This window comes from Xenopus laevis, chromosome 8S (genome assembly GCF_017654675.1).
Source record: "Xenopus laevis strain J_2021 chromosome 8S, Xenopus_laevis_v10.1, whole genome shotgun sequence".
Lineage (NCBI taxonomy): Eukaryota > Metazoa > Chordata > Amphibia > Anura > Pipidae > Xenopus > Xenopus laevis.
In genome coordinates this window covers 88684726-88707374 of record NC_054386.1, presented here as the reverse complement: position 1 = coordinate 88707374, position 22649 = coordinate 88684726, and the positions used below count along the sequence as shown (strand labels likewise).

Below are 22649 nucleotides of genomic sequence, written 5' to 3'. Positions count from 1 at the left end.
CTACCTGACCAGCAGGTACCTTATCCGCAATCCCGGACCCGCGACCCACTGACCATCAAAAATCAGGAAGTGCTGTCATTGTAAACCAGAAGTGACTTCATCGGAAGTAGGCGTGATCAGAAAAAAATGAGTAACTGGAAGTGACTTAATCATGATCAGAAAAAAGGAGTAAAAATCACTATTGAGAAGACCCGTGGCCCGACCCGCACCTGGAACTTCTTCCTGAAACCCGCAGGGAACCACAGGTTTTTGCGGGTAACCTGCGGGTACCTGACCCACTGCAGGACTCTAACACAAACTCCTTGTTTGCCAGGGCAGCACTTGTTCTTTTCTACTTTCTTAGCACAATTACTAGCCAGCAGTTTGTAGAATGGTATTCCTTCTACAGTTCTAGTTACAGCTGGATACATACAACGAAGCCTCCATTTTACATACCCTCATTTTAAGTTTTTCCATATTTTATACCATTTTTTGTGGTCCCATCCATATATAATGCATAATACCTTTCCCTGACCTTACACCATTTTCGGGCTGATCATAATGCATCTGACACGGGCGGTCGGATCGCGGGACCGCATAAACGCACAGATGCGGCCACAATTCAACTGGATTTTTTAACCTGCCCGATCAAGATCTGGCCGACTTTCGGCCAAATATCGATCAGGGAAGCCCGTCAGATGGCCCCACACATGGCCCAATAACGACTCGGTCTGTCAGCAGCTTTTATGGGCTCGTGTATGGGGGCCTTAAAACAAAGTTGGCCAGTACACACATTAACACTAACAGTTAATTTACACACAGACATAGATGCACACAAAGATAAACATATACACTGACTTTGACACTCTAAGTTTAAAGGACTGACAGCATGTCGCTGGGAAGCCCCCTGGATATCCCTCCCACAGCCTCGCCTGTCTCCTCACGCTTCTTCTCCTTGTTGGATCCAGTGCCAGCTTGCATGGCTATACATAAAGAATTTTGCACAACTCTTTACTTCTACTACACTGGGTCCCAAAAAAGCCATTATCTATTTTGTATAAAAGCAAGACATGACAGCACTACAGCACCAGATAAACAAGTGTGATTGACCCGTGTGTGAGCGCCTGACAACTACGACAATGCCGCCGTCCATACCTGCAGGGTAGTAATGTGGACTTGTTCTCACAGTAATGCAGAACCAGTGAAGTCTTCCTCATGCAGCCCTCTACGAGCAGCACCACCTTGAACGAGTAAGTCTTGCTGACCCCCGCACCTCCTCCTCCGCCAGTCGCCACCATGGACACAAACAAGACACTAAGGCACCGGGCTCCTAGCACCACCCTCTAGTTCAGACACGACTAACAATTGTCAGTGAAGCTTAATGTGTGTCAGGCCAAGTGATCAATATATTTCTATCCTCCTTAGTCTCTAATGGCGACTTCTTCCTCTTACGTCACTTATCACCACGTGATGTTGGTGCGCTGCTCACACTCACTTCACAGTACCGGGCTGTGCAGTGTCGGACTGGGATGCCAGGGGCCCACCGGAAAACCTTAGACCGTGGGCCCACTGGAAAACCGTAGACTGTGGGACCACTTTTTAAACTATTATTCCTCCTCTCTTTATTCTCTTATTCTTGTATTACTTACTTCTACTTCTACACTATATTCTTCCATTATTAAGCATTTTTTCCTCATAAAGAAATAGGGAATGACCATGAAATAGGCTAAATGGTTAGAAGCAAGAGGCCCACTGACACCTGGGCCCACCGGGAGTTTTCCTGGTATCCCTGTAGGCCAGTCCGACACTGGAAGCCAGTGTTAGCCACTCCCTGTTTTTAGACCACACCCACCTTAAACCACACCCATGTTACCACAAGACCACATCCACATTAATAGCACACCAAAAAACAAATGTTTGGTGCTCACTGCAGGGAGGGATGTCACTCTTATGTGAAAAAAGTTAAGACATTACGACATACCCTTAAATCCATATGCCTCCTCCTCCCCTGTGTATAATACAGTACCCCCAGCATATGATTAAACACCTTAGGGGCCCCTAACAATTATTTTCAAATGCTAACAAACCCCCAGAACAAATACCAGGCTTGTGTTCAATAGGGATCATAGGACAGGCAGAGTATGACACACACAGGGAGTATAAATCAGGCAATGTATGGCGCACACAGTGAGCATAGGGGAGGCAGAGTATGACACACAGCTTGATAAAGAGTGAAGTGCCACTCATAACGTTGCATGCTTATGTGGCCCCAAGATGAAATAAATAAAGGCACATTTTTATTATGAATTTGGAGTGCTGTCTGTGCAGAGAAAAGTGTCAATGTCAAGTCACTGCATGTTAACAATTTGCCAAATCTTTAATCTCAATTTCTTGCCTCTTGAAATGCATTTTTAGAACAAAAGGAAAACAGCCATTTTAACTGCTTGGGTTGTATCCAGGACCAGAACCCCCAGAACAACAGCCTCTCATGTAGCACCAGTTCAGTGGCATAATGTTTAGGGGGGTCCCACTAGCACCTTTACATAGCCGCCCCCCAACCTATCCATAAGGGCAGGCAAGCTAAAGCAAAATAAGTGGCTGGGGGTGGTACCATACAGCTAGCCACTTGAATTGTAAAATACCAGCCAGGGCATGCTGGGGGTGGGCTGATGACATAGAAGTGTTGGAATAGTGATGTAAGTGGTAGAGCAATTACATTAATGGGAGTGGGGGTGGCATTACCAGCCAGATGCCAATCTTATATGCAACAAATACCCCCCACAGCAGGGCTGGATTTCTATTGGAAGCCAGGATTCTCCGTTGTCACCCAAGGATCACACATGTGAACCCTTTGTTCCTACATCTGGAGAACAGGGGACAGAGAGCTTGTAGAGTCAAATAACCCACAAAATCTTCTACGTGCCTAGTCCCTAATGCTCCAGAATAGCATGTCGCCTATTCATTTGTTCCACCCTAAGCCTGGGCCTTTGTGGCCTTGGCACAAATCTGGGCCTGTCCCCACAGGCCACCGTATCAGTCACATGGCAGTGATTGGGTTTTTCTGATAATAATGATATTTACAACACTATTCCATAAGCTGCAAGAATGGGCCAGTTGTAGCCAAGAAGCCCTGTCTCAGAGAAAGGCCTGAGCTACAGAGAACACATCAGCTAATGCAAAATAAACATACTCCCAATGGGTGTTGTCCTGCAGTGAAAAACACACAAATATTCCACATAAAAATGTAGCCACTTGTTAGTATTTTATTTTAATACACAACAAAATAAGATTTGTACCTTCATTCATTGTGTCTATTGTACAAAATATTTACAGGCATATTAAAGAGCTGTGCAATGATTTCTTTAAGCACAATAGAGATGTAGCATTAGATCCTCTCCTGTTCTGTACAAACGTGTGTGTATTGGGATGGGGTTAATGTCTTAAAATGGACACCGTCTATATAGTCTGATTATCCTCTTTCATTTTAGGGCCCCCCTAATCAGATCAGTCAGTATCCCACTGGGCCCTCTATATCTCTTGCTCTCCCCCCCAGAAGATGTGGGGTCACCTTCTTCTAAATTAACACCCTGCCTAGAGCTTGTAGCACTGTGGACTGTGGTTTTGGCGTGGAAATGACGGGCATAGACTTGTATGGCGTTGTGCATCAAAATTTTTTTTACCGCTAGTCAAAATAAATGTTAATGGGCGCTAGCGGTGAATTTTTGGCAAAGTGAAATGGGTCCAATTTGCCCAAGCCTACTTACCACTATACTATACTCAGCCACTATCACAGGGGAGAGGGGGTCCTGTTGTGGATCAAAGTTTGACCCTAAGGGGGGCCTGGCTGGATAGCGCAAATGTATGTAAATTGGGTAACTTACGCTAAAACATAAACTAAATCTTAAAGGGGTTGTTCACCTTTAAACACATTCAGGTCAGTTGTTATCAGATCGTTCACCAGAAATAAAAATGTACTTTTCATTTTCTATTTGTGACCGTTTTTCTAAAGTGTAAAGTTTATTTTTTTAACGTCTTATGTCTTTCTAAACAGCTCTGGGGGGGGTCGCTGACCCTTTAAATTGTGAATCACACAGCAATAAGGAAAGGCGTTTAAGGTGTTCCCATGTATTTTATTACTCAAGTCAATAGAAAATAAAGCTGGTATACTTTTATATAATGGTTTATTTTTTTAAGTGTAACAATATAAACAGGAAAAAAAAACATTATAACGTTATCAATGTTTAAAGGTCACACTGATTCTTAAGCTCCCCATAGACGCGACGATTCTTCTTGCCGAATGACCCATTTTAGGGAAGCCCGACCAATCCTTCGAAATTATCGTGCGGTTAGTGAGATTCGATCGATCGTACATCTTACGATTTTTCGGCCGACATCTGTGGGGAAATTTATCGGCCAGGTCAAAAGATCTTTGTCGGTCCCAGTGCAATGTATCTATGTTTGCAGGGCCAAGCAGGCAGCTCCCCTTTGTTTTCCTGCCACATTGGTCTTTTTAGTTGATGGTAAATTCGTACGATCGTTCTGAGAAGATCGTGGTCTCACAATCAGGATCTGATCTTTTAAAAATCTCAACATCTATGGCCAGCTAAAGGGTCTGGCCACACAGGCAGATTCGGGCCAGGCGACAAATCTCCTCTTCTTCGCAGCGACTAATCTCCCCGATCTGTCTTCCCCTGCCTTCCGTCGGCTAAAATGTAAATCGTTTTCCAAAGTCGCCCGTAATTGCCTCACAAGGAAAGGGCTGCCGTTATTCCATTTTTTATTTCAAACTGCTCCTCCTTCGACTTTGGTTTTTATAATGGGAGAAGTGTCATTTCTGCCCTTTTCTTTTTCCATTTCCATTTCCATTTTCTTTTTTTCTTCTTCTGATCAACTTCCTCTACTTGCGTTTCATCAACTTTCTTGTTCTGTTCATCTGTTTCCTCTGATAATTCTGGTTTTCGTTGTTTTACTAGTTTTAGTCGTTTTAGAAGTTTTAGTCGTTTCTTCCCACCTACAAGATAATATTGATTAGTATAACGTGTAACCACCCCCCATACTGCTGAGCCTTATACATAGTGGATTGTGGTTGTAGATTGGAAGAGTGAGGAAAATCAGGTTAAGGGTAAGGCCAGACGAGGAGATTCGGGGAGGTTTTGTCGCCTTGCGACTAATCGCCACGTCTTTTGCGCGACTATCTCCCCGAACTGCCTCAGGCAGCGTTTTTTCCCCATAGGCTACAGCGCAAAATCGCCTGCACTTATGCACACGCGGCGATGCGTTTTCAATAGTCGCCCAAAGTTGCCTCACTCCGAATCTCCTCATCTGGCCTTACCCTTAGTAGGTAAAGTCGGCAGCAGTAGGACAAGATGGTAAAAGTAAGAAAACGATGTCAGTGTTACCCTACATGTAGTTCTTTAGTTCTGGTTAGAGACCAAAACTCTGCTCCAACCCATTATCTTAGAGGCTGGAATTGTATGTTTTCATTTTACATATTTTTTTCCTTAATTTAAATTCTCATCCTTTATATTATAAAGCTGATATATTTAACCTTTATCTCCCCCTTTCACTTAGTTGTACTTACTTTCCTTTAGCTCTTTATCTGTTTCCACACCGTTCTCAGGAGGTGGATTGGTTTTTTTAGTAAAAGGAAGATATTTCCTCCAGTTTTTCTTTTTTTGTTTTTTAGTGGTGTCTTCGTTCATGTGCTGTGATTCAACTGTAAAGAAAAGTTCAATTAATTAATGAGGTTACTATGATAATGGGCAAACCTTTGCTCCATGGAAACCCATATTAACCAGTCAGATTTGTGATTTAAACAGCAGATCAGAAAATAGTAACTGCCGGTTGATATGGATCTCAAGGTCCGAATTTATCTCAATATTTTCTGCTACAAACTCCGATCAAATCTGCTCAGTTTTTTTATGCTTATTTATTATAACATTTTCCCAAAAATATGCTTTGGGGGAAAAAAAATCAGATTTTCAGATTTTTCATCCGATAACTCAGATTTTTGCTTGAAAGCTCTTATATGCAACCTCGACAGGTCTGAGATGCCAGATTTTCTGATTTGGACTTTTCCATCCTCAGGGTTTAATAAAGTCCCCATTTTCCCAGATAAAGTCCAATTTTTATAAAAAAAAAAAAAATCACAAATTTTTCATGATTTTTTTATTCAGAGTTTAGTAAATAACCCCCTTAGAGTCTGGTGTTTTAGCTGTTGGCTGACCAAAAATAACTCCTCTTCCCCTTCACTCATCTTAGTTTGTACTTACCATCTTTTATCTCTTTATCTGTTTCAGCACAGTTCTCTTGAGGGACATCCGTTATTGTAGCAGACTCTGGTATTTCTCCCACTTTATTGTTATTTTCTTTATTAGGAGTCACTTCATTTTCCTTAGAGTTTCCTTCTTCTCCTATGTGTATTTTTACTCCTAAAAAGTAAAAGTTTAGACATTTTATCTCTGATTTTGCTTTACCGCAACCTATAATAACCAGTCAAATGTTTACTCTCAAATATCACATTAGACCAAAATGCTAACGTCTAATTGGTTGTTAGGTGTTACTAGATATATTATAATAGATATTAATAATTATATAGTTGCTTTATTGCACGCTCATTTTTGTGATGATGAGTCAACTTCAGTTTAGAGAACCTTCCTAATCACTCCAGCAGCCCTCCTATTTGTTATAATGCTTCTCATCAGTCCTGGATATTCTTACTCTATAGGGGCATTGCCATTTGATCTATATGAACCCATTTCAGAGATTTATTGGGGAAAACCTTCACAGACAAAAATAAACGGACAGAATTTTACCTGGTTCAACTACTTGAAGACTCCGCACCTCTTCCTCACGTTTTTTTAATTCTTTCACATGCTTGTTGCTGGGAAAGAAAAGATAAAATTATTTGTTTCTGTGTAAATTAAACCCTTCACTGTCTATAGAAATCTAAAAGGGGAGCTAAACCTCAAAATATGAATTGGTGTAAATTTATTCTGAGAACTTTTAATTGAGGTTTCTGAGATTTTCAATTTCATACTGATTGGCTTGGCTCAACAGCAAGATGTTATAAAGACCAGAATATAGAAATCACTACATGTACTGTATAGCTTTATATAACAATCTTACTATGGCAATATATTTTACTTACAAGTTGAAGATCAATAAAATTAATTTTAGGGGGTTATTTATCAAAGTCCGATTTTATCTCAATATTTTCTGCTACAAAATCAAATCTGCTTGTCTTTTTTACGCTTATTTTTCCCAAAAATTTGCTTTGCAGGGAAAAAAAATCAGATTTTCATGATTTTTTGTGGATTTTTCACCCGAAAACTCAGATTTCTTATGTTTTTTTGCCTGAAAACTCAGAATACTTCGGGGGTATTGCACATCAAAAAATCATTGGGCCTCCCTTTGACTTATATGCAACCTCTACAGGCCTGAGATGCTGGATTTTCTAATTCTGACTTTTCCATCCTCGGAGTAAATTATAAAAAGTCCAATTTTATAAAAAAAAATATCACAAATTTTTCAGGATTTTTTCATTCAGAGTTTAGTAAATAACCCCTAACTGTTTATCTATAGGGGCTATAAAATCCCTTTAAGCAGTATGAAAAAGTCCAAGGTTTGCCCAAGGTGTGGTGACCAACCAAATAGCAGATAGCATTTACTGATCATCTGTTTAAACTGAAGATCTGGTTGGTGTTGTAGGTTACTAGACCTGGTGCAAATTAGTCGAACCCCAGGATTCTCACACTAGTTTTAAAAAGTCAGTATCCCTTTAAAGAACTCACCAGAAACGAATGCTTAATGCCAGAAGTCCAATTATCAACAAACTAATGCATGCTCCAGCCAAACGGATATACGGTTTAGGGATCTCTAAAACTAAACAAGAAAATAAGTTAATGAAGAGTATGAATGTGTAAGTGCTAGAAATATGTAGAATAGGTTTATCATATATCACTATAGAAGTGTAGGGCTGAGAGAGCATTTGTCCTGAGATACCAGAATAAAGGGGAAATGTGGTTGGTGGAAAAAGCAAATGGAAAAGGGAAATATTACAGTTTAGTGAATAATTATATAATGGAATTAACACAATCAATAGAGGGAATAGGAATAAACAGGACTAGAAATAAAATGTAAAATTAATTTGAAATGACAGGGACAATAGAAGAGGTGAAGAAAAATAGAAATACAAATAAAACTAATAGAGGCCCATTATGTATTAATGATTAGGGTTATTGCAAGTGACATGTGATTGGCATGTTTCAATAAGTTGTGCAACTTTACCTAATTGTTTCATAGAATCGGATGTAGTACAATCTGCCTTCTGATCACTGGGTCCTGTAAGGAATAAATACCATTAGTTGAGACATTACAATTAGATGAATGCAATGAAAATGAATTAATATATAGATACACACAGTGGCGTAACTATAGAGGAAACAGACCCTGTGGGGTGGCCCAGGGAATCTGTTTAACCCTTCATTAAAGGGTGATCTTTTCATTAAGGGTAAGGGCACACGCTGCTATTTCTGGAGATTAGTCGCCACAGCGACAAATCGCTTCTTCTTTGGGCAACTAATCTCCCTGAACTGCCTGGCTCTGTTTTCTGCAGTCGCCCTAAGTTGCCTCACGAGGAAATATTGGGTGACGACGGAAACCCGAATCGATCCAACAGCCATCCTATCGGCAATTTACATTCTAACCAGCAGGAAGGCAGGTCGGGGAGATTAGTTGCGCAAAGTAGAATCGATTTGCCGCTGGGCGACTAATTTCCCGAAATAGCAGCGTGTGACCTGACCCTAAGGGTTTTCATTAAAGGGTGATTACAGTATCTTGTACATTGTGCAAAATACTGCCTTTATAACATTTATTGTTATATGAAGTAAAGAAAAAAACATACAAACAAAATTACCCTGTGCCACAGTTACAGCTCCTTTTCCTGACACCCTCCCACCTTACTATTCACACTACTTCTCACTTACATCTCTTCCCAAAATAAAAAAAATAAATCTGACTCAAAATAAATATAATTACCATCCAGTCTCCAAACCGGGAAGCCCACAGCAAAATTGATGAAATAATTTAATAATATAGAAATAATAATTTGGATAGAGATTGAATAAGCCATGACTGACTTGTTCACTCTTCTTCTCCAACTGACAAATGAGTAGTTAGAGCTCAGGATACAGGATGGGGAAATTTCACTGGGCATTGTGATGCCATCACTCACATTGTGATGTCATAATTAATATTGTCAAGGCTGCAGTATGGCTAGTAACTGGCACATTATAGTTAAAGAGATACTGACACCAGAAATTAAATATTTTTTTTACAACTATCATAATGTTTTCTTTACACATGCTTCATAATTGAATTGATTAAAATGTAATTTAAAATGTTATTTTAAAAGGATTAGTTCAACATTACTAACCTAATCCCAATGTTCCAGTATAAAGGATCTGCCATATTTGTGCTGCAGTAGTCTTTTAGGGGGAATTTATCTTAATATTTTCTGCAACAAACTCCGATCAAATCCGTTCAGGTTTTTTACACTTATTATTAAATTTTCCTGAAAATTTGCTTTGCTGGAAAAAATAAGATTTTCATGATTTTTTTTAACCGAAAACTAAGATTTTTGCCCGGGGGTATTGCACGAAACCCAGCACACATCAAAAAATCATTGGGACATCTCCCATTGACTTATATGCAACCTCGATAGGTCTGAGATGCCGGATTTTCAGATTCAGACTTTTCCATCCTTGGGTTTTTCAGACTTTTCCATCCTGGCCCATGCTGTGCCTGCCAGTGCACACATAATATAGTTACATAGTTACATAGTTAAATAGGGTTGAAAAAAGACCAAAGTCCATCAAGTTCAACCCCTCCTAAATGAAAGCCAGCATCCATACATACACACACTGACACTGAGCCCTCCATATACTCATATAAACGATATATATATATATATATATATATATATATATATACCCATATCTATACTACTGTAGTTTTTAGTATCACAATAGCCTTTGTCCAAAAAAATCATCCAAGTCCCTCTTAAAGGCATTAACAGAATCAGCATCACAACATCACCCGGCAGTGCATTCCACAACCTCACTGTCCTGACTGTGAAGAACCCCCTACGTTGCTTCAAATGAAAGTTCTTTTCTTCTAGTCTGAAGGGGAGGCCTCTGGTGCGGTGATCCACTTTATGGGTAAAAAAGTCCCCTGCTATTTAAAATTAAAGGTGTAGTGTTTAGTTCTGCTCCTACAACAAAATTAAATACCATAGTCCAGAAGAAAAGTTATATTGTGGTCTCATCAAAAAGACCCCCAGTCCAAGGATTGCTAATTTTTGGATTTTTCCATACAGATTAGAAGAGACTCAATAATAGTAGTGCAGTAGCCAAAATAATTATAAAAAGTAAAAAATCTTTATGAGGACGTGTATAGCCTAACGCGTTTTGGGCCAAATGGATACTTTAAGTGCCCATTTGGTGCATTTTTAAAAACACCACATAAAAAAGCCACATGTGACCTCGTCCTAAAAGCAGAATTAATACAATAGTTGATAATATTACAAATATACTGCTACAAAAAGTATCCGCTAAATGTTCAGAATCTGTACCTGGATTACTGAGCTGCCAGACTGAAACACCAGAGATAGCATCATTCAGTTTTAACATTTTGGAAAAAAAGTATTGCAACTGTCAGTAAGCTGAGCCAGCGGATTCCTGTGCCAGCTGCACGGGCCCAGATCTCATCAAGGTTTGCCGTAAATGCACTGGCCCAAATGCCTATTTGAGGAATACATGGCTCAATAATAAGTTTATTTTTGTCTGTAATGTTCCATCATATTGCTCAGGAGCTAGGGAATAACCTATTGGTAGGGCTCAAAAGCAAGAGGCTGTCCCTAGCCTATAAGCTACACCAGTGCTGTCCAACTTCTATGGTACCGAGGGCCAGAATTTTTCTGTTCTACATGGTGGAGGGCCGATAACAGAAGCCACTGTGGGCACTTCTTCTTCCCTGAAGCCCCGATCCATCCTGGAGAGGAGGGGGAGCTTGGGGATAGGGAACCGTATAAGGCATCAGGGGACCATAGATTCGCTCCCATACCACTAGGATTATGTAGCATGTACCTGGGCTCTCCCTCAGTGGCCCTATCTCTGCAGCTCAATGTTCTACTATTCTCAACGGGCTTCACATGGCTTTCTTTATCTATAGCCAAATGGAACCAAATCCAAGTAGAAGAAGCGCGAGGAGGCAGGGGGCTTCCAAGCCACATGCTGTCAGTGAATAGCCAGGGAGGAGAAATCGAGCGCCGCAGGATGGATGGTCGCCCTGTCGCCTTTTCTGAAGAGGAGCAGAAGTGGAGTTTCTGTAAGTTATTTCTTAATAAATGCTTTGCTAATTTAAAGATTAATTTGACTTAGTGTTTTTTTTTCGTTGTATAGTAACAATCTAAAAAAAATTTATGTTACTGGTCCTTTAACACAACAGATTCACACTGATCTGCCTTGGGAAAGAAGCTGCTTCACCAGGAGGAGATTCTCTACTCTGAATCTCTCATTCCTCACACAGTTGAGGAGCGGGAAGCTTCTCACAGAGGGAAGGGCAGGGCTAAACTGCTGCTCTGAGCGGTAGAATTAGCATAAAAGTGATACTGACACTAAAAAACTACTTTTTAAAATATGAATGTACATTGAAAGTTACCTATAGATCATGCTTGTAAGTAATTGTTAGTTGAAGTTCCTAGACCTGACTGTTTTGCCAACTGACTGTCCCATCTCAGCCTGTCAGTTAGAGTTTCTAATGCTAATGGACTCCTGCAGCACAAATATGGCAGCCCCCTCATAGGGGATCACAGGGAGTCAGATAGGTAATGTAAAAGCATTGGGCAAATACTTTATGGCAAAATTATAAGAAGCATGCAAAGAACATTTTATGGTAGATGTAAAAAAAAAGGTTCATTTTCCATTGTCAGTATCTCTTTAAGAACTTCCATTATTTGAAGGGGTGCTGACTGCAAGATGTAAGCCTTTTATACGCTTATTGCAGGTTCTTAAAGGGACACTGTCATGGGAAAAACATTTTTTTTCAAAATGAATCAGTTAATAGTGCTGATCCAGCAGAATTCTGCACTGAAATCCATTTTTTAAAAGAGCAAACAGATTTTTTTATATTCAATTTTGAAATCTGACATGGGGCTAGACATATTGTCAATTTCCCAGCTGCCCCAAGTCATGTGACTTGTGCTGTGATAAACTTCAATTACTCTTTACTGCTGTACTGCAAGTTGGAGTGATATCACCCCCTCCCTTTCCCCCCCAGCAGCCAAACAAAAGAACAATGGGAAGGTAACCAGATAGCAGCTCCCTAACACAAGATAACAGCTGCCTGGTAGATCTAAGAACAACACTCAATAGTAAAAACCCATGTCCCACTGAGACACATTTAGTTACATTGAGAACGAAAAACAGCAGCCTGCCAGAAAGCATTTCTCTCCTAAAGTGCAGGCACAAGTCACATGACTGCGGGCAGCTGGGAAATTGACAAAATGTCTAGCCCCATATCAGATTTCAAAATTGAATATAAAAAAATCTGTTTGCTCTTTTGAGAAATGGATTTCAGTGCAGAATTCTGCTGGAGTAGCACTATTAACTGATGCATTTTGAAAAAAACATGTTTTCTGATGACAGGATCCCTTTAATGGTAATTTTAAGAAATGTGTTAATATAAAAAAAGAAAAAATTAAAGAATATCCTTTATTTTACAAGTTCAGGAAGAGGCAAGTGCCCCCCTTGCCCCTATCTGTGGACGCCCATGGTGCCACAGACAACTCCACAAATATTTATTTAGAATTTGATGCTGCATTTAAGTCTATATGGCTTCTGCTGCATTGTTTCAGGTTGCAGAACCACAAGTTCAGGAAAGAGAGCAGAACCACCAGTTCAGAGACAGTTACTGCTTGCAATTACATTTACAAACAATCACTGATAAGCTTAAAGAATAGTGATGTGCCAGTTGACAAAAATAAGTTGGCACCTGTTTCTAACCCACCCGCTACTTACCCCATTCAACCCAACGGGGTGATTTACCCGCAACTGCCAGGCCCTTATGCACATGCGTGTGCCCCAACATGTCCTCTCCAACTGTGCCAGTGGCCTAGAGCTGGCGGGGGGCACATAAAAAAACCCCTAATATTGTGGGTTCTATTTGCCCGCACCTTTGGTTGGGGATTATTTATTTGCCCTTTAAGATGCTAGTCTCAGTTCTCCCAAGAGAGTTGTTTATCTTAAATAGTTACAATTGTATCTTTGCTTATCTTAAATTGTTACAAATGTGCCTTAGTGCAGGTGCTCAGTATTCTGGGCTCTCTGCCAAAAAGCCTCATTATAAAAGCTAACCCTAACGAGGGGACCCATTAGTGAGGGGTATCAGCCACAGCTGAGGGTGAAGAGACAGAAATCCATCTCCGCCACAAGTCTTCTCTCTACCATCTGGAAGCTGCTTATTCCCATGCCCAGGGCTTGATGGATAAATAGCTGTGGAATTGTTTAATTTGGGAAGTAAAGTATAGTAGGAATAATAGGTTTCCTGAGACTGCTCCACTCCCCAACGCCTCTTCTGTTACAAAGGAGAAGATAAGATTATTATTGGTGCCCTCCTACAGACTGGCAGCAAAATGCTACTTACTCCATCTAAAGTGCACAGAGCCATGCCATCCCGCTGCTGCCTTGGCACTAACAGGCACATTGGGCAGAGACAAAGCAACAAACTGCAACTGCTTTCTGCAACAATTCACTGACACCTGACCCTTCCCTGAGTAATGCACAAGGGTAACATGACTCTGAATGAGGGGTAATAATACAGCCATAATGCCTTTTTAAACCTCCAAAGAGCTGGACAGCAGGTGTCCAGACAACTAGTTCCGCCTCTGATTAAAGGGGTGTTCCCCTTTAAGTTAACTTTTAGTTATAGAATGGCCAAATTTAAGCAACTTTTCAATTGGTCTTCGTTTTATTTTATTTATTTTTTTGCAGTTTTTTTTATTATTATTTGCCTTCTTTCCAACTTTCGAATAGGGGTCACTGACCCCATCTAAAAAAACAAATGCTCTATAAAGCTAAAATGCATTGTTATTGCTACTTTTTAGGGCAGAGACACACATGGAGATTCGGGGGGATTAGTCGCCCGGTGACAAATCGCCTCTTCTTCGGGCGACTAATAATATCCCTGAACTGCCTTCCTGCCGGCTAGAATCTAAAACACCGGCGGGCCCCGCAGGCCCAGATCTGTGAGACAAAGGCTTTTAAATGCTGAAAAAACTTAGCGAGATGGCACATGCACACACACTCGGAGCGCTGGCGCAAGCGTACATATGTGCCAGCGCAGCACGGGGGGGTCGGAGGGGGCCCCAGTGGGGTGCCAGGCCCCCCCCCAGTCTGACCCTGGGCACTTAGAGCGCTTCACTTTCCAAAGTCGCCCGAAGTTTCCCAAAGCAGTGCCACCCTTCCGGTGATTTCGATTCTAGCTGGTGGAAGGCAGTTCGGGGAGATTAGTCGCCTGACAAGAGACGATTTGTCGCTGGGCGACTAAATCTCCCAGAATCTCTACGTGTGTCTCTGCCATTAGTAGACCGCCCATAGACGTGCAGACTTTATTCTTTGTGCGACAAACGTTCGTTCCAGTCTTACCATCCACTATTAACCAGTCAGATTAAAAAAAAGCAGGAAAAAATCAAATCAGACAATGTTCTGGCCATTATTTAACAGACAACAATAGTACAAAAGTCATACCCAACAAATAGTAGTGACAGTCACCCATTGATATTGTCCCATAGGCAATACACGCAGAGATGTTATCTTTAGCCGACAGAAATCTTCTAACCCGTCTGATCGACTAAATGACCGTTCGCCATGGTATGAAAAATGTCCACACACAATGGGAAACTCAATACAAAACTTTATTTCACATGACTGTATCTTTGCATCTATGACCAGCTTTAACTCATATTTCTATTCAGGCCGTCTCCTATTCATATTCCAGTCTGGTGTTTAAATCAGAGCATAGTTGCTAGGGTAATTTGGACCCAGACTGCTTAAATTGCAGACCAGAGAGCTGCTGAATAAAAAGCCACATAACTCCACAAATAATAAAAAATGGATTTCAGATTATCTCAGAAGATCACTCTCTACATCATACTAAAAGTTTATTTAAAGGTGAACAAGCCCTTTAATGCAGGGAACCCTCGCTGCTGCTCTGGGTCTGATTTGAGCCATTCTAATCAACCATTTCCCCTGATTAACCCTCTTCTTGCCATTTAAAGGGGATCGCCACCCATTTTTGTATAAGGACAGACAATACTTGAATTCTTTATAATGTGACTGCTTTCACTGTCTCTATTCAAAGCAATGGTGGCTGTAAGAGGTTAATTGGGGTTAACTCCTTATGCCCAGTTTCAGGGTTTGTGACTGCTTCTCTGGGTCAGGGATGCCAGGGCTCCTACAGCAGCAGCGCCAATGCCCCAAGGATACTTCCCTGGTTCCAGCTCAGTAAGCTCAAAGTACTGATCCCCCCCCACTAAATGTGACATTAACAATTCTAAAGCAAATATCTCTATTTATTTAGAAAAGAAACCCTTAGGGGCAGATTTACTAAAGTTCGAGTGAATCCACACTGAGTAGAGTAGGTATACCCCCATTGTACATTAACTGGATAAGAGCACTATACCGGCGGCCTGTAGCCAAAATCCGTACTAACACCAAATTGTCTGCTTCATTTCCGATCCTTAGGGGCACCAGGCAGGGTTGCCCTCTTTCCCCTTTATTGTTTGCACTAGCCATGGAACCTATGGCCTGCCACATTAGGGCCTCCCGCAAAATTGAAGGGCTTAAGATTGGGGAACTGACGGAAATGATTTCAATGTATGCTGATGACACATTATTATATTTACCCAACCCCCATCTGGCACTAGCTCACGCTCTAAATATTATAAACGATCACACTAACTATTCTGGACTTAAGATCAACTGGTCCAAGTCCATCCTCTTTCCCATTGATGCTCTCCCATCGGCTACCCCCCAAAGGACTCTTGGTCTTAACTGGGTGTCCACCTTCAAGTATCTAGGGATTTGGATCCACGCTGATTTAGCCAAATATACTGAACTTAACATTCTGCCTCAAATTAAGTATATGGAACAGAAAAGAAATGCTTGCGCGAGTTTACCCCTATCTCTAATTGGTAGAATAAATCTATTTAAAATGGTGATACTACCGAAATTAACTTATATATTTAGGCAGTCCCCCACGTTGATTCCACGAGCAACCTTCTCTACACTCAAAAGTCTCACACTTACACTGTACTGGAATAACACTACTCCCAGATTAGCTCTCACCACTTTACAACTCCCCTCTCATCAGGGAGGGTTGGCAGCCCCCAACCTGTTCCTTTATTATCTGGCAACACAGATGGTGGTTGTAAGGAAACTGGGCCAATTCCGATGATACGAATGCATCTGTGATACTTGAAGCTAAACTGGCAGGGTCTTTGAAGGATTGAGAAATCTACCATACCGGGGTACCACATACAATATTGCAGTATCTCTTCTGATGAAAGAGACAATAAAGGCCTGGCAGTTGGCTCTCCAATATTATCCGAAGCTGCAACACCAGTGCTCCGGTTTTACCCCACTATGGTGTAACCCTTATCTGAAGCAGCTGGAGCTGCTCCCAGATCCCCAGCTCTGGGCAAGGTATAATATAAATACTTGTCCAATGTCATAACAGAAGGTAAACCTGTCAGTTTTCAAGCTCTGAAAGACACTTATACTTTACCGAATACTATGTTTTTCAGGTATCTGCAGCTGAGACACGCACTTGTAACCCAATTTAAGAATGAAGTTGTGGACATCACTCCAAATGGCCTAGAGTTAGGGATACATAATCAGGAGTTACGCAAACCGCTATCGCACTTTTATGCTCTGATGCAGAATACGAGGGGTACCCCTTTACATAAATTACGAGCAAAGTGGCAGCATGACATTCCCGAGATCACGCAAGAAAATTGGGAAGAATCACTAACCTCCATCTTTGAGGGTTTGATTAGCAGTAAAGATAGGATGACACAAATTAACTACTTGCATAGAGTATACTTTACCCCACAGCGATTGCATAAAATAGACCCAGCTATTAGTTCAGAGTGCCCCAGATGTCATCACTCTCCAGCTGACTTTTTCATATGGTGTGGGATTGTCCAGTGATAAAGATATATTGGAGGGCGGTTGTGGCAACTCATTGCAGATAAGACTGACCTCTTCGTGCCACTAGAACCTAGAATAATTTACTAAGTCAGGTAGAGGACGTCTCTCCGAGGAGGGCTCATCGCACATTACTGTCCATACTCTGTATGTATGCTAAAAAAGTGATTGAAAGTTCGAGTGAATTTTCAAAGTACAAAAAGTTCGAATTTCGAAGTCATTTTTTGGATACCTCGACCATCGAATAGGATAATACGACTTCAAATTTACTTCGATTCGAAGTAAAAATCGTTCGAATATTCGACCATTCGATAGTTGAAGTACTGTCTCTTTAAAAAAAAACCTCGACTTCGCCAACTTAAACCTGCCGAAGTGCTATGTTAGCCTATGGGAACCTGCCAGAGCATATTTCAATGTTTTTTGGGTATCGAAGGAAAATCGTACGATAATATCGTTCGAAACGTATGATTCGAAGTACGATCGGAGTACGATCGTACTACGATCAGAATACGATCATATGATGACTTCGAATGTCGGAGGATTCGATTCGAAGTATTTTTGACTTCGAAATTCGACCCTTGATAAATCTGCCCCTAAGTGTCCAGCACCCACACCTCCCCAAATCCCGGCACACCCTCATTCCATTCAGCCAGTCTTGAAGGGGTGGTTCCCCTCTAAGTTAATGTTTGGTATCTTACAGAATGGCCAATTCTAATCAACTTTTCAATTGGTCTTAATTATTTATTTCTTATAGCGTTTGAATTATTCGCCACCTTCTTCTGACTCATTCTAGCTTTCAAATGGGGGTCATTTTCGAGGAAACTTCGGGCGACTTCGGAAAATGAAGCGCACCGATTGCCATCCCATCGGTGATTTCCATTGTAGCAGGCGGGAGATTAGTCGCCCTGAAGAAGAGGAGATCTGAATCTGAGCGTGTCCCCGAATCTCTGCCCGTAAAAAAAAAAATTAATTCTCTCTAAGGCTGAAATAGAATTGTTATTTTTACTTTATATTACTCGTCTTTCTACTCAGGCCTCTCCTATTCCATATTCCAGTCTCTCATTCAAATCAGTGCTTGGTTGCTAGGGGAATTCAGGCCATAGCAACCAGATCGCTAAAAGCGCAAACTGGAAAGCTGCTACATACAATGCTGAATAACTCAAAAAATAATAATAAAAGAAAAAATTGAAATAACCTCAGAAAATCACTCTCTACAACATATTAAAAGTTACATGAAAGGGGAACAACCTACCCATGAGCCCCTGCTGTGGTTCTGTTCCTGGGCTGTACCATTCCTCACTAACTGCAGGGGAGAACACTCGTTGCAACTCTGTGACCTCCTCCTCCCCAGGCTGCAGCATCACCGGTACCTGTCGCCATGGCGACAAGAAGTTATATAGAGCGGTGTCTCGAAAGGCCGAAGGATTCCGGGATTGACCGAAGCAGTGCTCGGAACTCATTACCGTAAAACATGCTCCGGCCTCGGGATTTGAAGCGCAGCTCGGGCACTCGGACTTTCCTAGACGCGATGCACGGGGGGAAGGTGCACCTGGCGCGCTTCGTGCTGGACGCTTTAGATCGGAAGATCGTGAACTCTCCGGCAGGGGATCAGGGTCGCACTCCGCTCATGTTCGCCGTGTGTCTCCGGGAGTCCGAGCTCCGCACCCGCTTCCTGCGCCTCCTGCTGGATAAAGGCGCCGACGTGAACGCGCAGGACGAGGCGGGACGCACGGCGCTCAGTTTGGCTTGTGAGCTGGGACACCTGGATGCGGTGAAGCTGCTCGTGCAACACAACGCGGATCCCGGGATCCCGGACAGAGCGGGGAACAGGGCGCTCACATACGCGGCATCGTGCGGCCGCAGTGCCGAGCTCCACTTCTTGCTCCGCTCCTACAAGCGCTTCGGTCTCCGCCTGGATGTCACCAACCGGGCCGGGGTGTCCGCGCTGGAGGCGGCTCGTTTATCCGGTAACCGGGAGTGTGAGAAGGCGCTGAGCCGCCGGTAGATCAAACCTGCCAAAGAAGGAGACGGAGCCGGGCGCAGCCCTAAGCCTCTATCCCGCCAGGTCCTGGAGCGCTTTGCGCGGCCGTTCGGGAAAGCGGAAGAAGAGGAAAGACCCGCCCGCGCGGTGCTAAATCGCTCAACTAGTTGCGCCCCGGGACCCCAACAACAACAGCAGCAACAACAGCCCCCCGCCGCCCGGAGACAGAAATCTCTTCCGGAGAAGGAGCTGCTGGAGGTGCCGGGCTCCGCTCTACTCTGCGCGCAAACCTGGGACGGACAACAGGCGCGCAAGGGAGGAGCTTCTCAGTGTGGCCGGCTGCTCCGCAGGGTCACGTCCCCCGACTTCTACCAGGGCCTTCCTACCGGCATTCTGCCCGGGGGCCTGAGGAGGGACAGTAACTGCAGCAGGAGCCAACTCATCCTCCCCAGTAGCCCCAGCCTCTAGTCCAGTGATTGTGGCTCCTAATAGGACTTACCCCTAGCCACGTGGCAACTGACATCTGATGCTGGACACAATCATGCCCCAGAGTGAGGGCAACCCAGGGGGCAGTGAGAAAGATAAGGGTAGAATTTACCCTCCGGCTAAACAACATCTGCCCCAGACACAGGACACGAGAGAGAAGCTCCTAAGCAATTGGCTCCAGTCTGTTTCATGTGGGTCTTTGATGCAGGAATTTTACATCCACTGACAGACTGAGGTTTATCATCTAATTGAAGTCTAAGCTTCAACTCCACATCTTATTCCAAGGCCTAATCATTGCACTAAAGGGCTAGCAGTCTACCCCAGGGAAATGTCACTTGTTGGATCAGCCCTAGGACATGGGCCCCCGAGGAGTCAATGAACAAGAAGCAATTAGCCAGTGTCGGACTGGCTCACCGGGATACCAGGAAAACTCCAGATGGGCCCAGGTGTCAGTGGCCTCTTGCTTCTAACCATTTGGCCTTCATTTCTTTATGGGAACAGAGAGGTTTAATAATGGAAGAATACAGTATAGTTTGTAGAGAAAAGAGACTAGGAGAATAAAGAGGTTGAGTGAGGTTCCAATAGTTTAGAATATGGGCCCTCAGCCTAAGGTTTTCTGGTGGGCCCCTGGCATCCCAGTCCGACACTGCAATTACCCCAACATCAGGCTCCAACTAGGGTTTGCCAACTTTTTTGGAAAAAAATACCGGCCTATATGTTTAGATTTTTTCCCCTATTAATAACATTAGGATCAGGCATCATTTTTACTAGTCAGGCCGGTAAAATACTGGCCAGGTGGCAACTCTAGCTCCAACCAATGGAATGGAAAATGGGGCACAGATTTGCCCCCTGATGCAAAGAACCTTTCCTTATGGGACTACAAGGACTGTAGCTTCAAGATGGGAACAAATCGCCCCCAAGGGGATGGACTGTTATTGGCAAAATGAATGGAGGTTGCCCAGTGGCCAGTACACAAACCAAACAGCTCTTGCTATTATATATTCTTCTAAGGCTCATAATAAAGCTTCAGACTGGACTGACCTATCACTCTCTGTTTATCGGATACAAAGGAACACTCACTCTGGCTGCTCAGACATTTGGCCAAAAGTCATGGGGATAAGAGTACAGGTATAGGATCTGTTACCCAGAAACCCGTTATCCAGAAAGCTCTGAATTGCGGAAAGGCCATCTCCCATAGACTCCATTATAATCAAATAATACAAATTTAAATTTGTTTCCCCTTTTTCTCTGTAATAATAAAACAGTCGCTTGTACTTGATCCCAACTAAGATATAATTAATCCTTATTGGAAGCAAAACCAGCCTATTGGGTTTATTTAATGTTTACATGATTTTCTAGTAGACCTTAAGGTATGAAGATCCAAATTACTGAAAGATCCCTTATCCAGAAACCCCCAGGTCATGAGCATTCTGGATAACAGGTCCCATGCCTGTATGTATGATAGTGTCTCCCTGTTAAAGGGGAAGTTCGCCTTAACTTAAACTTGGTTCACTTTTAAGGTAACTTTTAGTATGTTATAGAATGCCCAATTCTAAGCAACTTTTCAATTGGTCTTCATTATTTATTTTATAGGTTTATAATTATTTGATGGTAGATAGTGATGGGCTGCCACAAACCGGATCACACTCCAAAAATAGATGTAGTAAAAAAGTCTTTTTGTTGGAGCAAAAACATTGCAGCAAAGGCTTTACCCGTCATAGTCATAGGCTGGATGTTGTAGCTGTAATAAAAAGACTTTTTTACTACATCTATTTTTGGAGTGTGATCCGGTTTGTGGCAGCCCATCACTATCTGCTATTTACTACTTTGCCTTCGTGAGCTGAAGGTGTGGGGCTAGTGCACCTAGATCCCCCGCTTGTTTGGGTAAGTTAACCCCACCATTACTGCTTATTGCATTGACACTCAACATTTTCCTATATATATTCATTTATAGTTATTTGCTTTTTTTTCTGACTCATTGCAGCTTTCAAATGGGCGTCGCTGACCCCTTATAAAAAAGAAATAAGCCTTTGGGTTGGCCGTGGCTATATGCCATTAAACCCTTTGTTATTTTTCATGTTATGACCCTTTCTAACGCCCATTATTTTGTAAAATTCTAATAAATTGCATCTTTATATAAGAGGAGACTATACATTATCTTTAGCCTTGACTGTACTGCCCAGGTTATCTATCACATTAGGGCAGACACACGCTGTGATTCAGGGAGATTAGTTGCCCGGCGACAAACACACCCTGTTTTCTGGATAGACTGCTTTCGTATAGAACTCTTTATACAGTTCCATTCCCAGCTTCTTCATCCATCCAGAAGCAATTACAGGTGCCTTGAGAGATGTCACAAGCCATAAGAATTAGGGATGCACCGAATCCAGGATTCGGTTCGGCTTTTTTGAGCATGATTTGGCCGAATCCTTGTGCCCAGCCGAACCAAATCCTAATTTGCATATGTAAATTAGGGGCAGGTAGGGAAATCACGTGACTTTTCATCACAAAAGAAGAATTTTTTCCACTTTTTCTTTTCCTGACCCTAATTTGCATATGCAAATTAGGATTCGGTTCAGTATTCGGCCGAATCTTTTCCAAAATCCCAAATAGTGGATTCGGTGTATCCCTAATAAGAATGCTCCATAGTGTTTTATGTTTGGCAGTAGGATCTTTATATAAGGATTTACCCTTTTGTACTACAAGTCAGGTGATGATGTAGTAGTAATAACAATACATTTGTAGCTTTACAGAGCATTTTTAGATGGGGTCAGTGACCCCCCAATAAGGCAGAGACACATGCTGCGATTCAGGGAGATTAGTCGCCCGGCGACAAATCTCCTCTTCTTCGGGACGACTAATCTCCCCGAACTGCCTGCCGCCGGCTAGAATGTAAATCGCCGGCTGGATGGCACTCGGAGCGATTCGCTTTCCAA

General features: G+C 42.3%; 1 protein-coding gene and 1 pseudogene across 2 annotated transcripts; one reads left to right on the top strand and one right to left on the bottom strand.

The window, feature by feature from the left end:
- Positions 1-4764: 4764 nt before the first annotated feature.
- LOC121397801 lies at positions 4765-18706 on the bottom strand. Of its 2 annotated transcripts, none has more exons than XM_041575402.1 (7): positions 18499-18706; positions 8269-8322; positions 7773-7863; positions 6795-6862; positions 6252-6410; positions 5561-5695; positions 4765-4990 (listed from the first exon to the last, which is right to left on the bottom strand). In XM_041575402.1, the coding sequence occupies exons 1-7, from the start codon at positions 18704-18706 to the stop codon at positions 4791-4793; spliced, it is 915 nt and encodes a 304-aa protein (XP_041431336.1). In that variant the 3' UTR covers positions 4765-4790. The 2 variants fall into 2 exon arrangements, with proteins under 2 accessions (XP_041431336.1, XP_041431337.1); XM_041575403.1 differs by lacking the exon at positions 18499-18706 and adding an exon at positions 9019-9211.
- Positions 18707-18717: 11 nt separating this feature from the next.
- Positions 18718-19703, top strand: LOC108706286 (annotated as a pseudogene).
- The last annotated feature ends 2946 nt before the right edge of the window (positions 19704-22649 follow it).

Bases quoted from the DNA above. Each gene is read 5' to 3' on its own strand.
- LOC121397801 (XM_041575402.1), bottom strand. From the start codon at position 18,706: ATGAGTTCCGAGCACTGCTTCGGTCAATCCCGGAATCCTTCGGCCTTT. The intron at 6,411-6,794 runs GTAAAATTCTGT...TTTACTTTTTAG, and splicing joins TCTTCAAGTAGTTGAACCAG to GAGTAAAAATACACATAGGA. The intron at 4,991-5,560 runs GTAAGTACAACT...ATTATCTTGTAG, and splicing joins AGATAAAGAGCTAAAGGAAA to GTGGGAAGAAACGACTAAAA.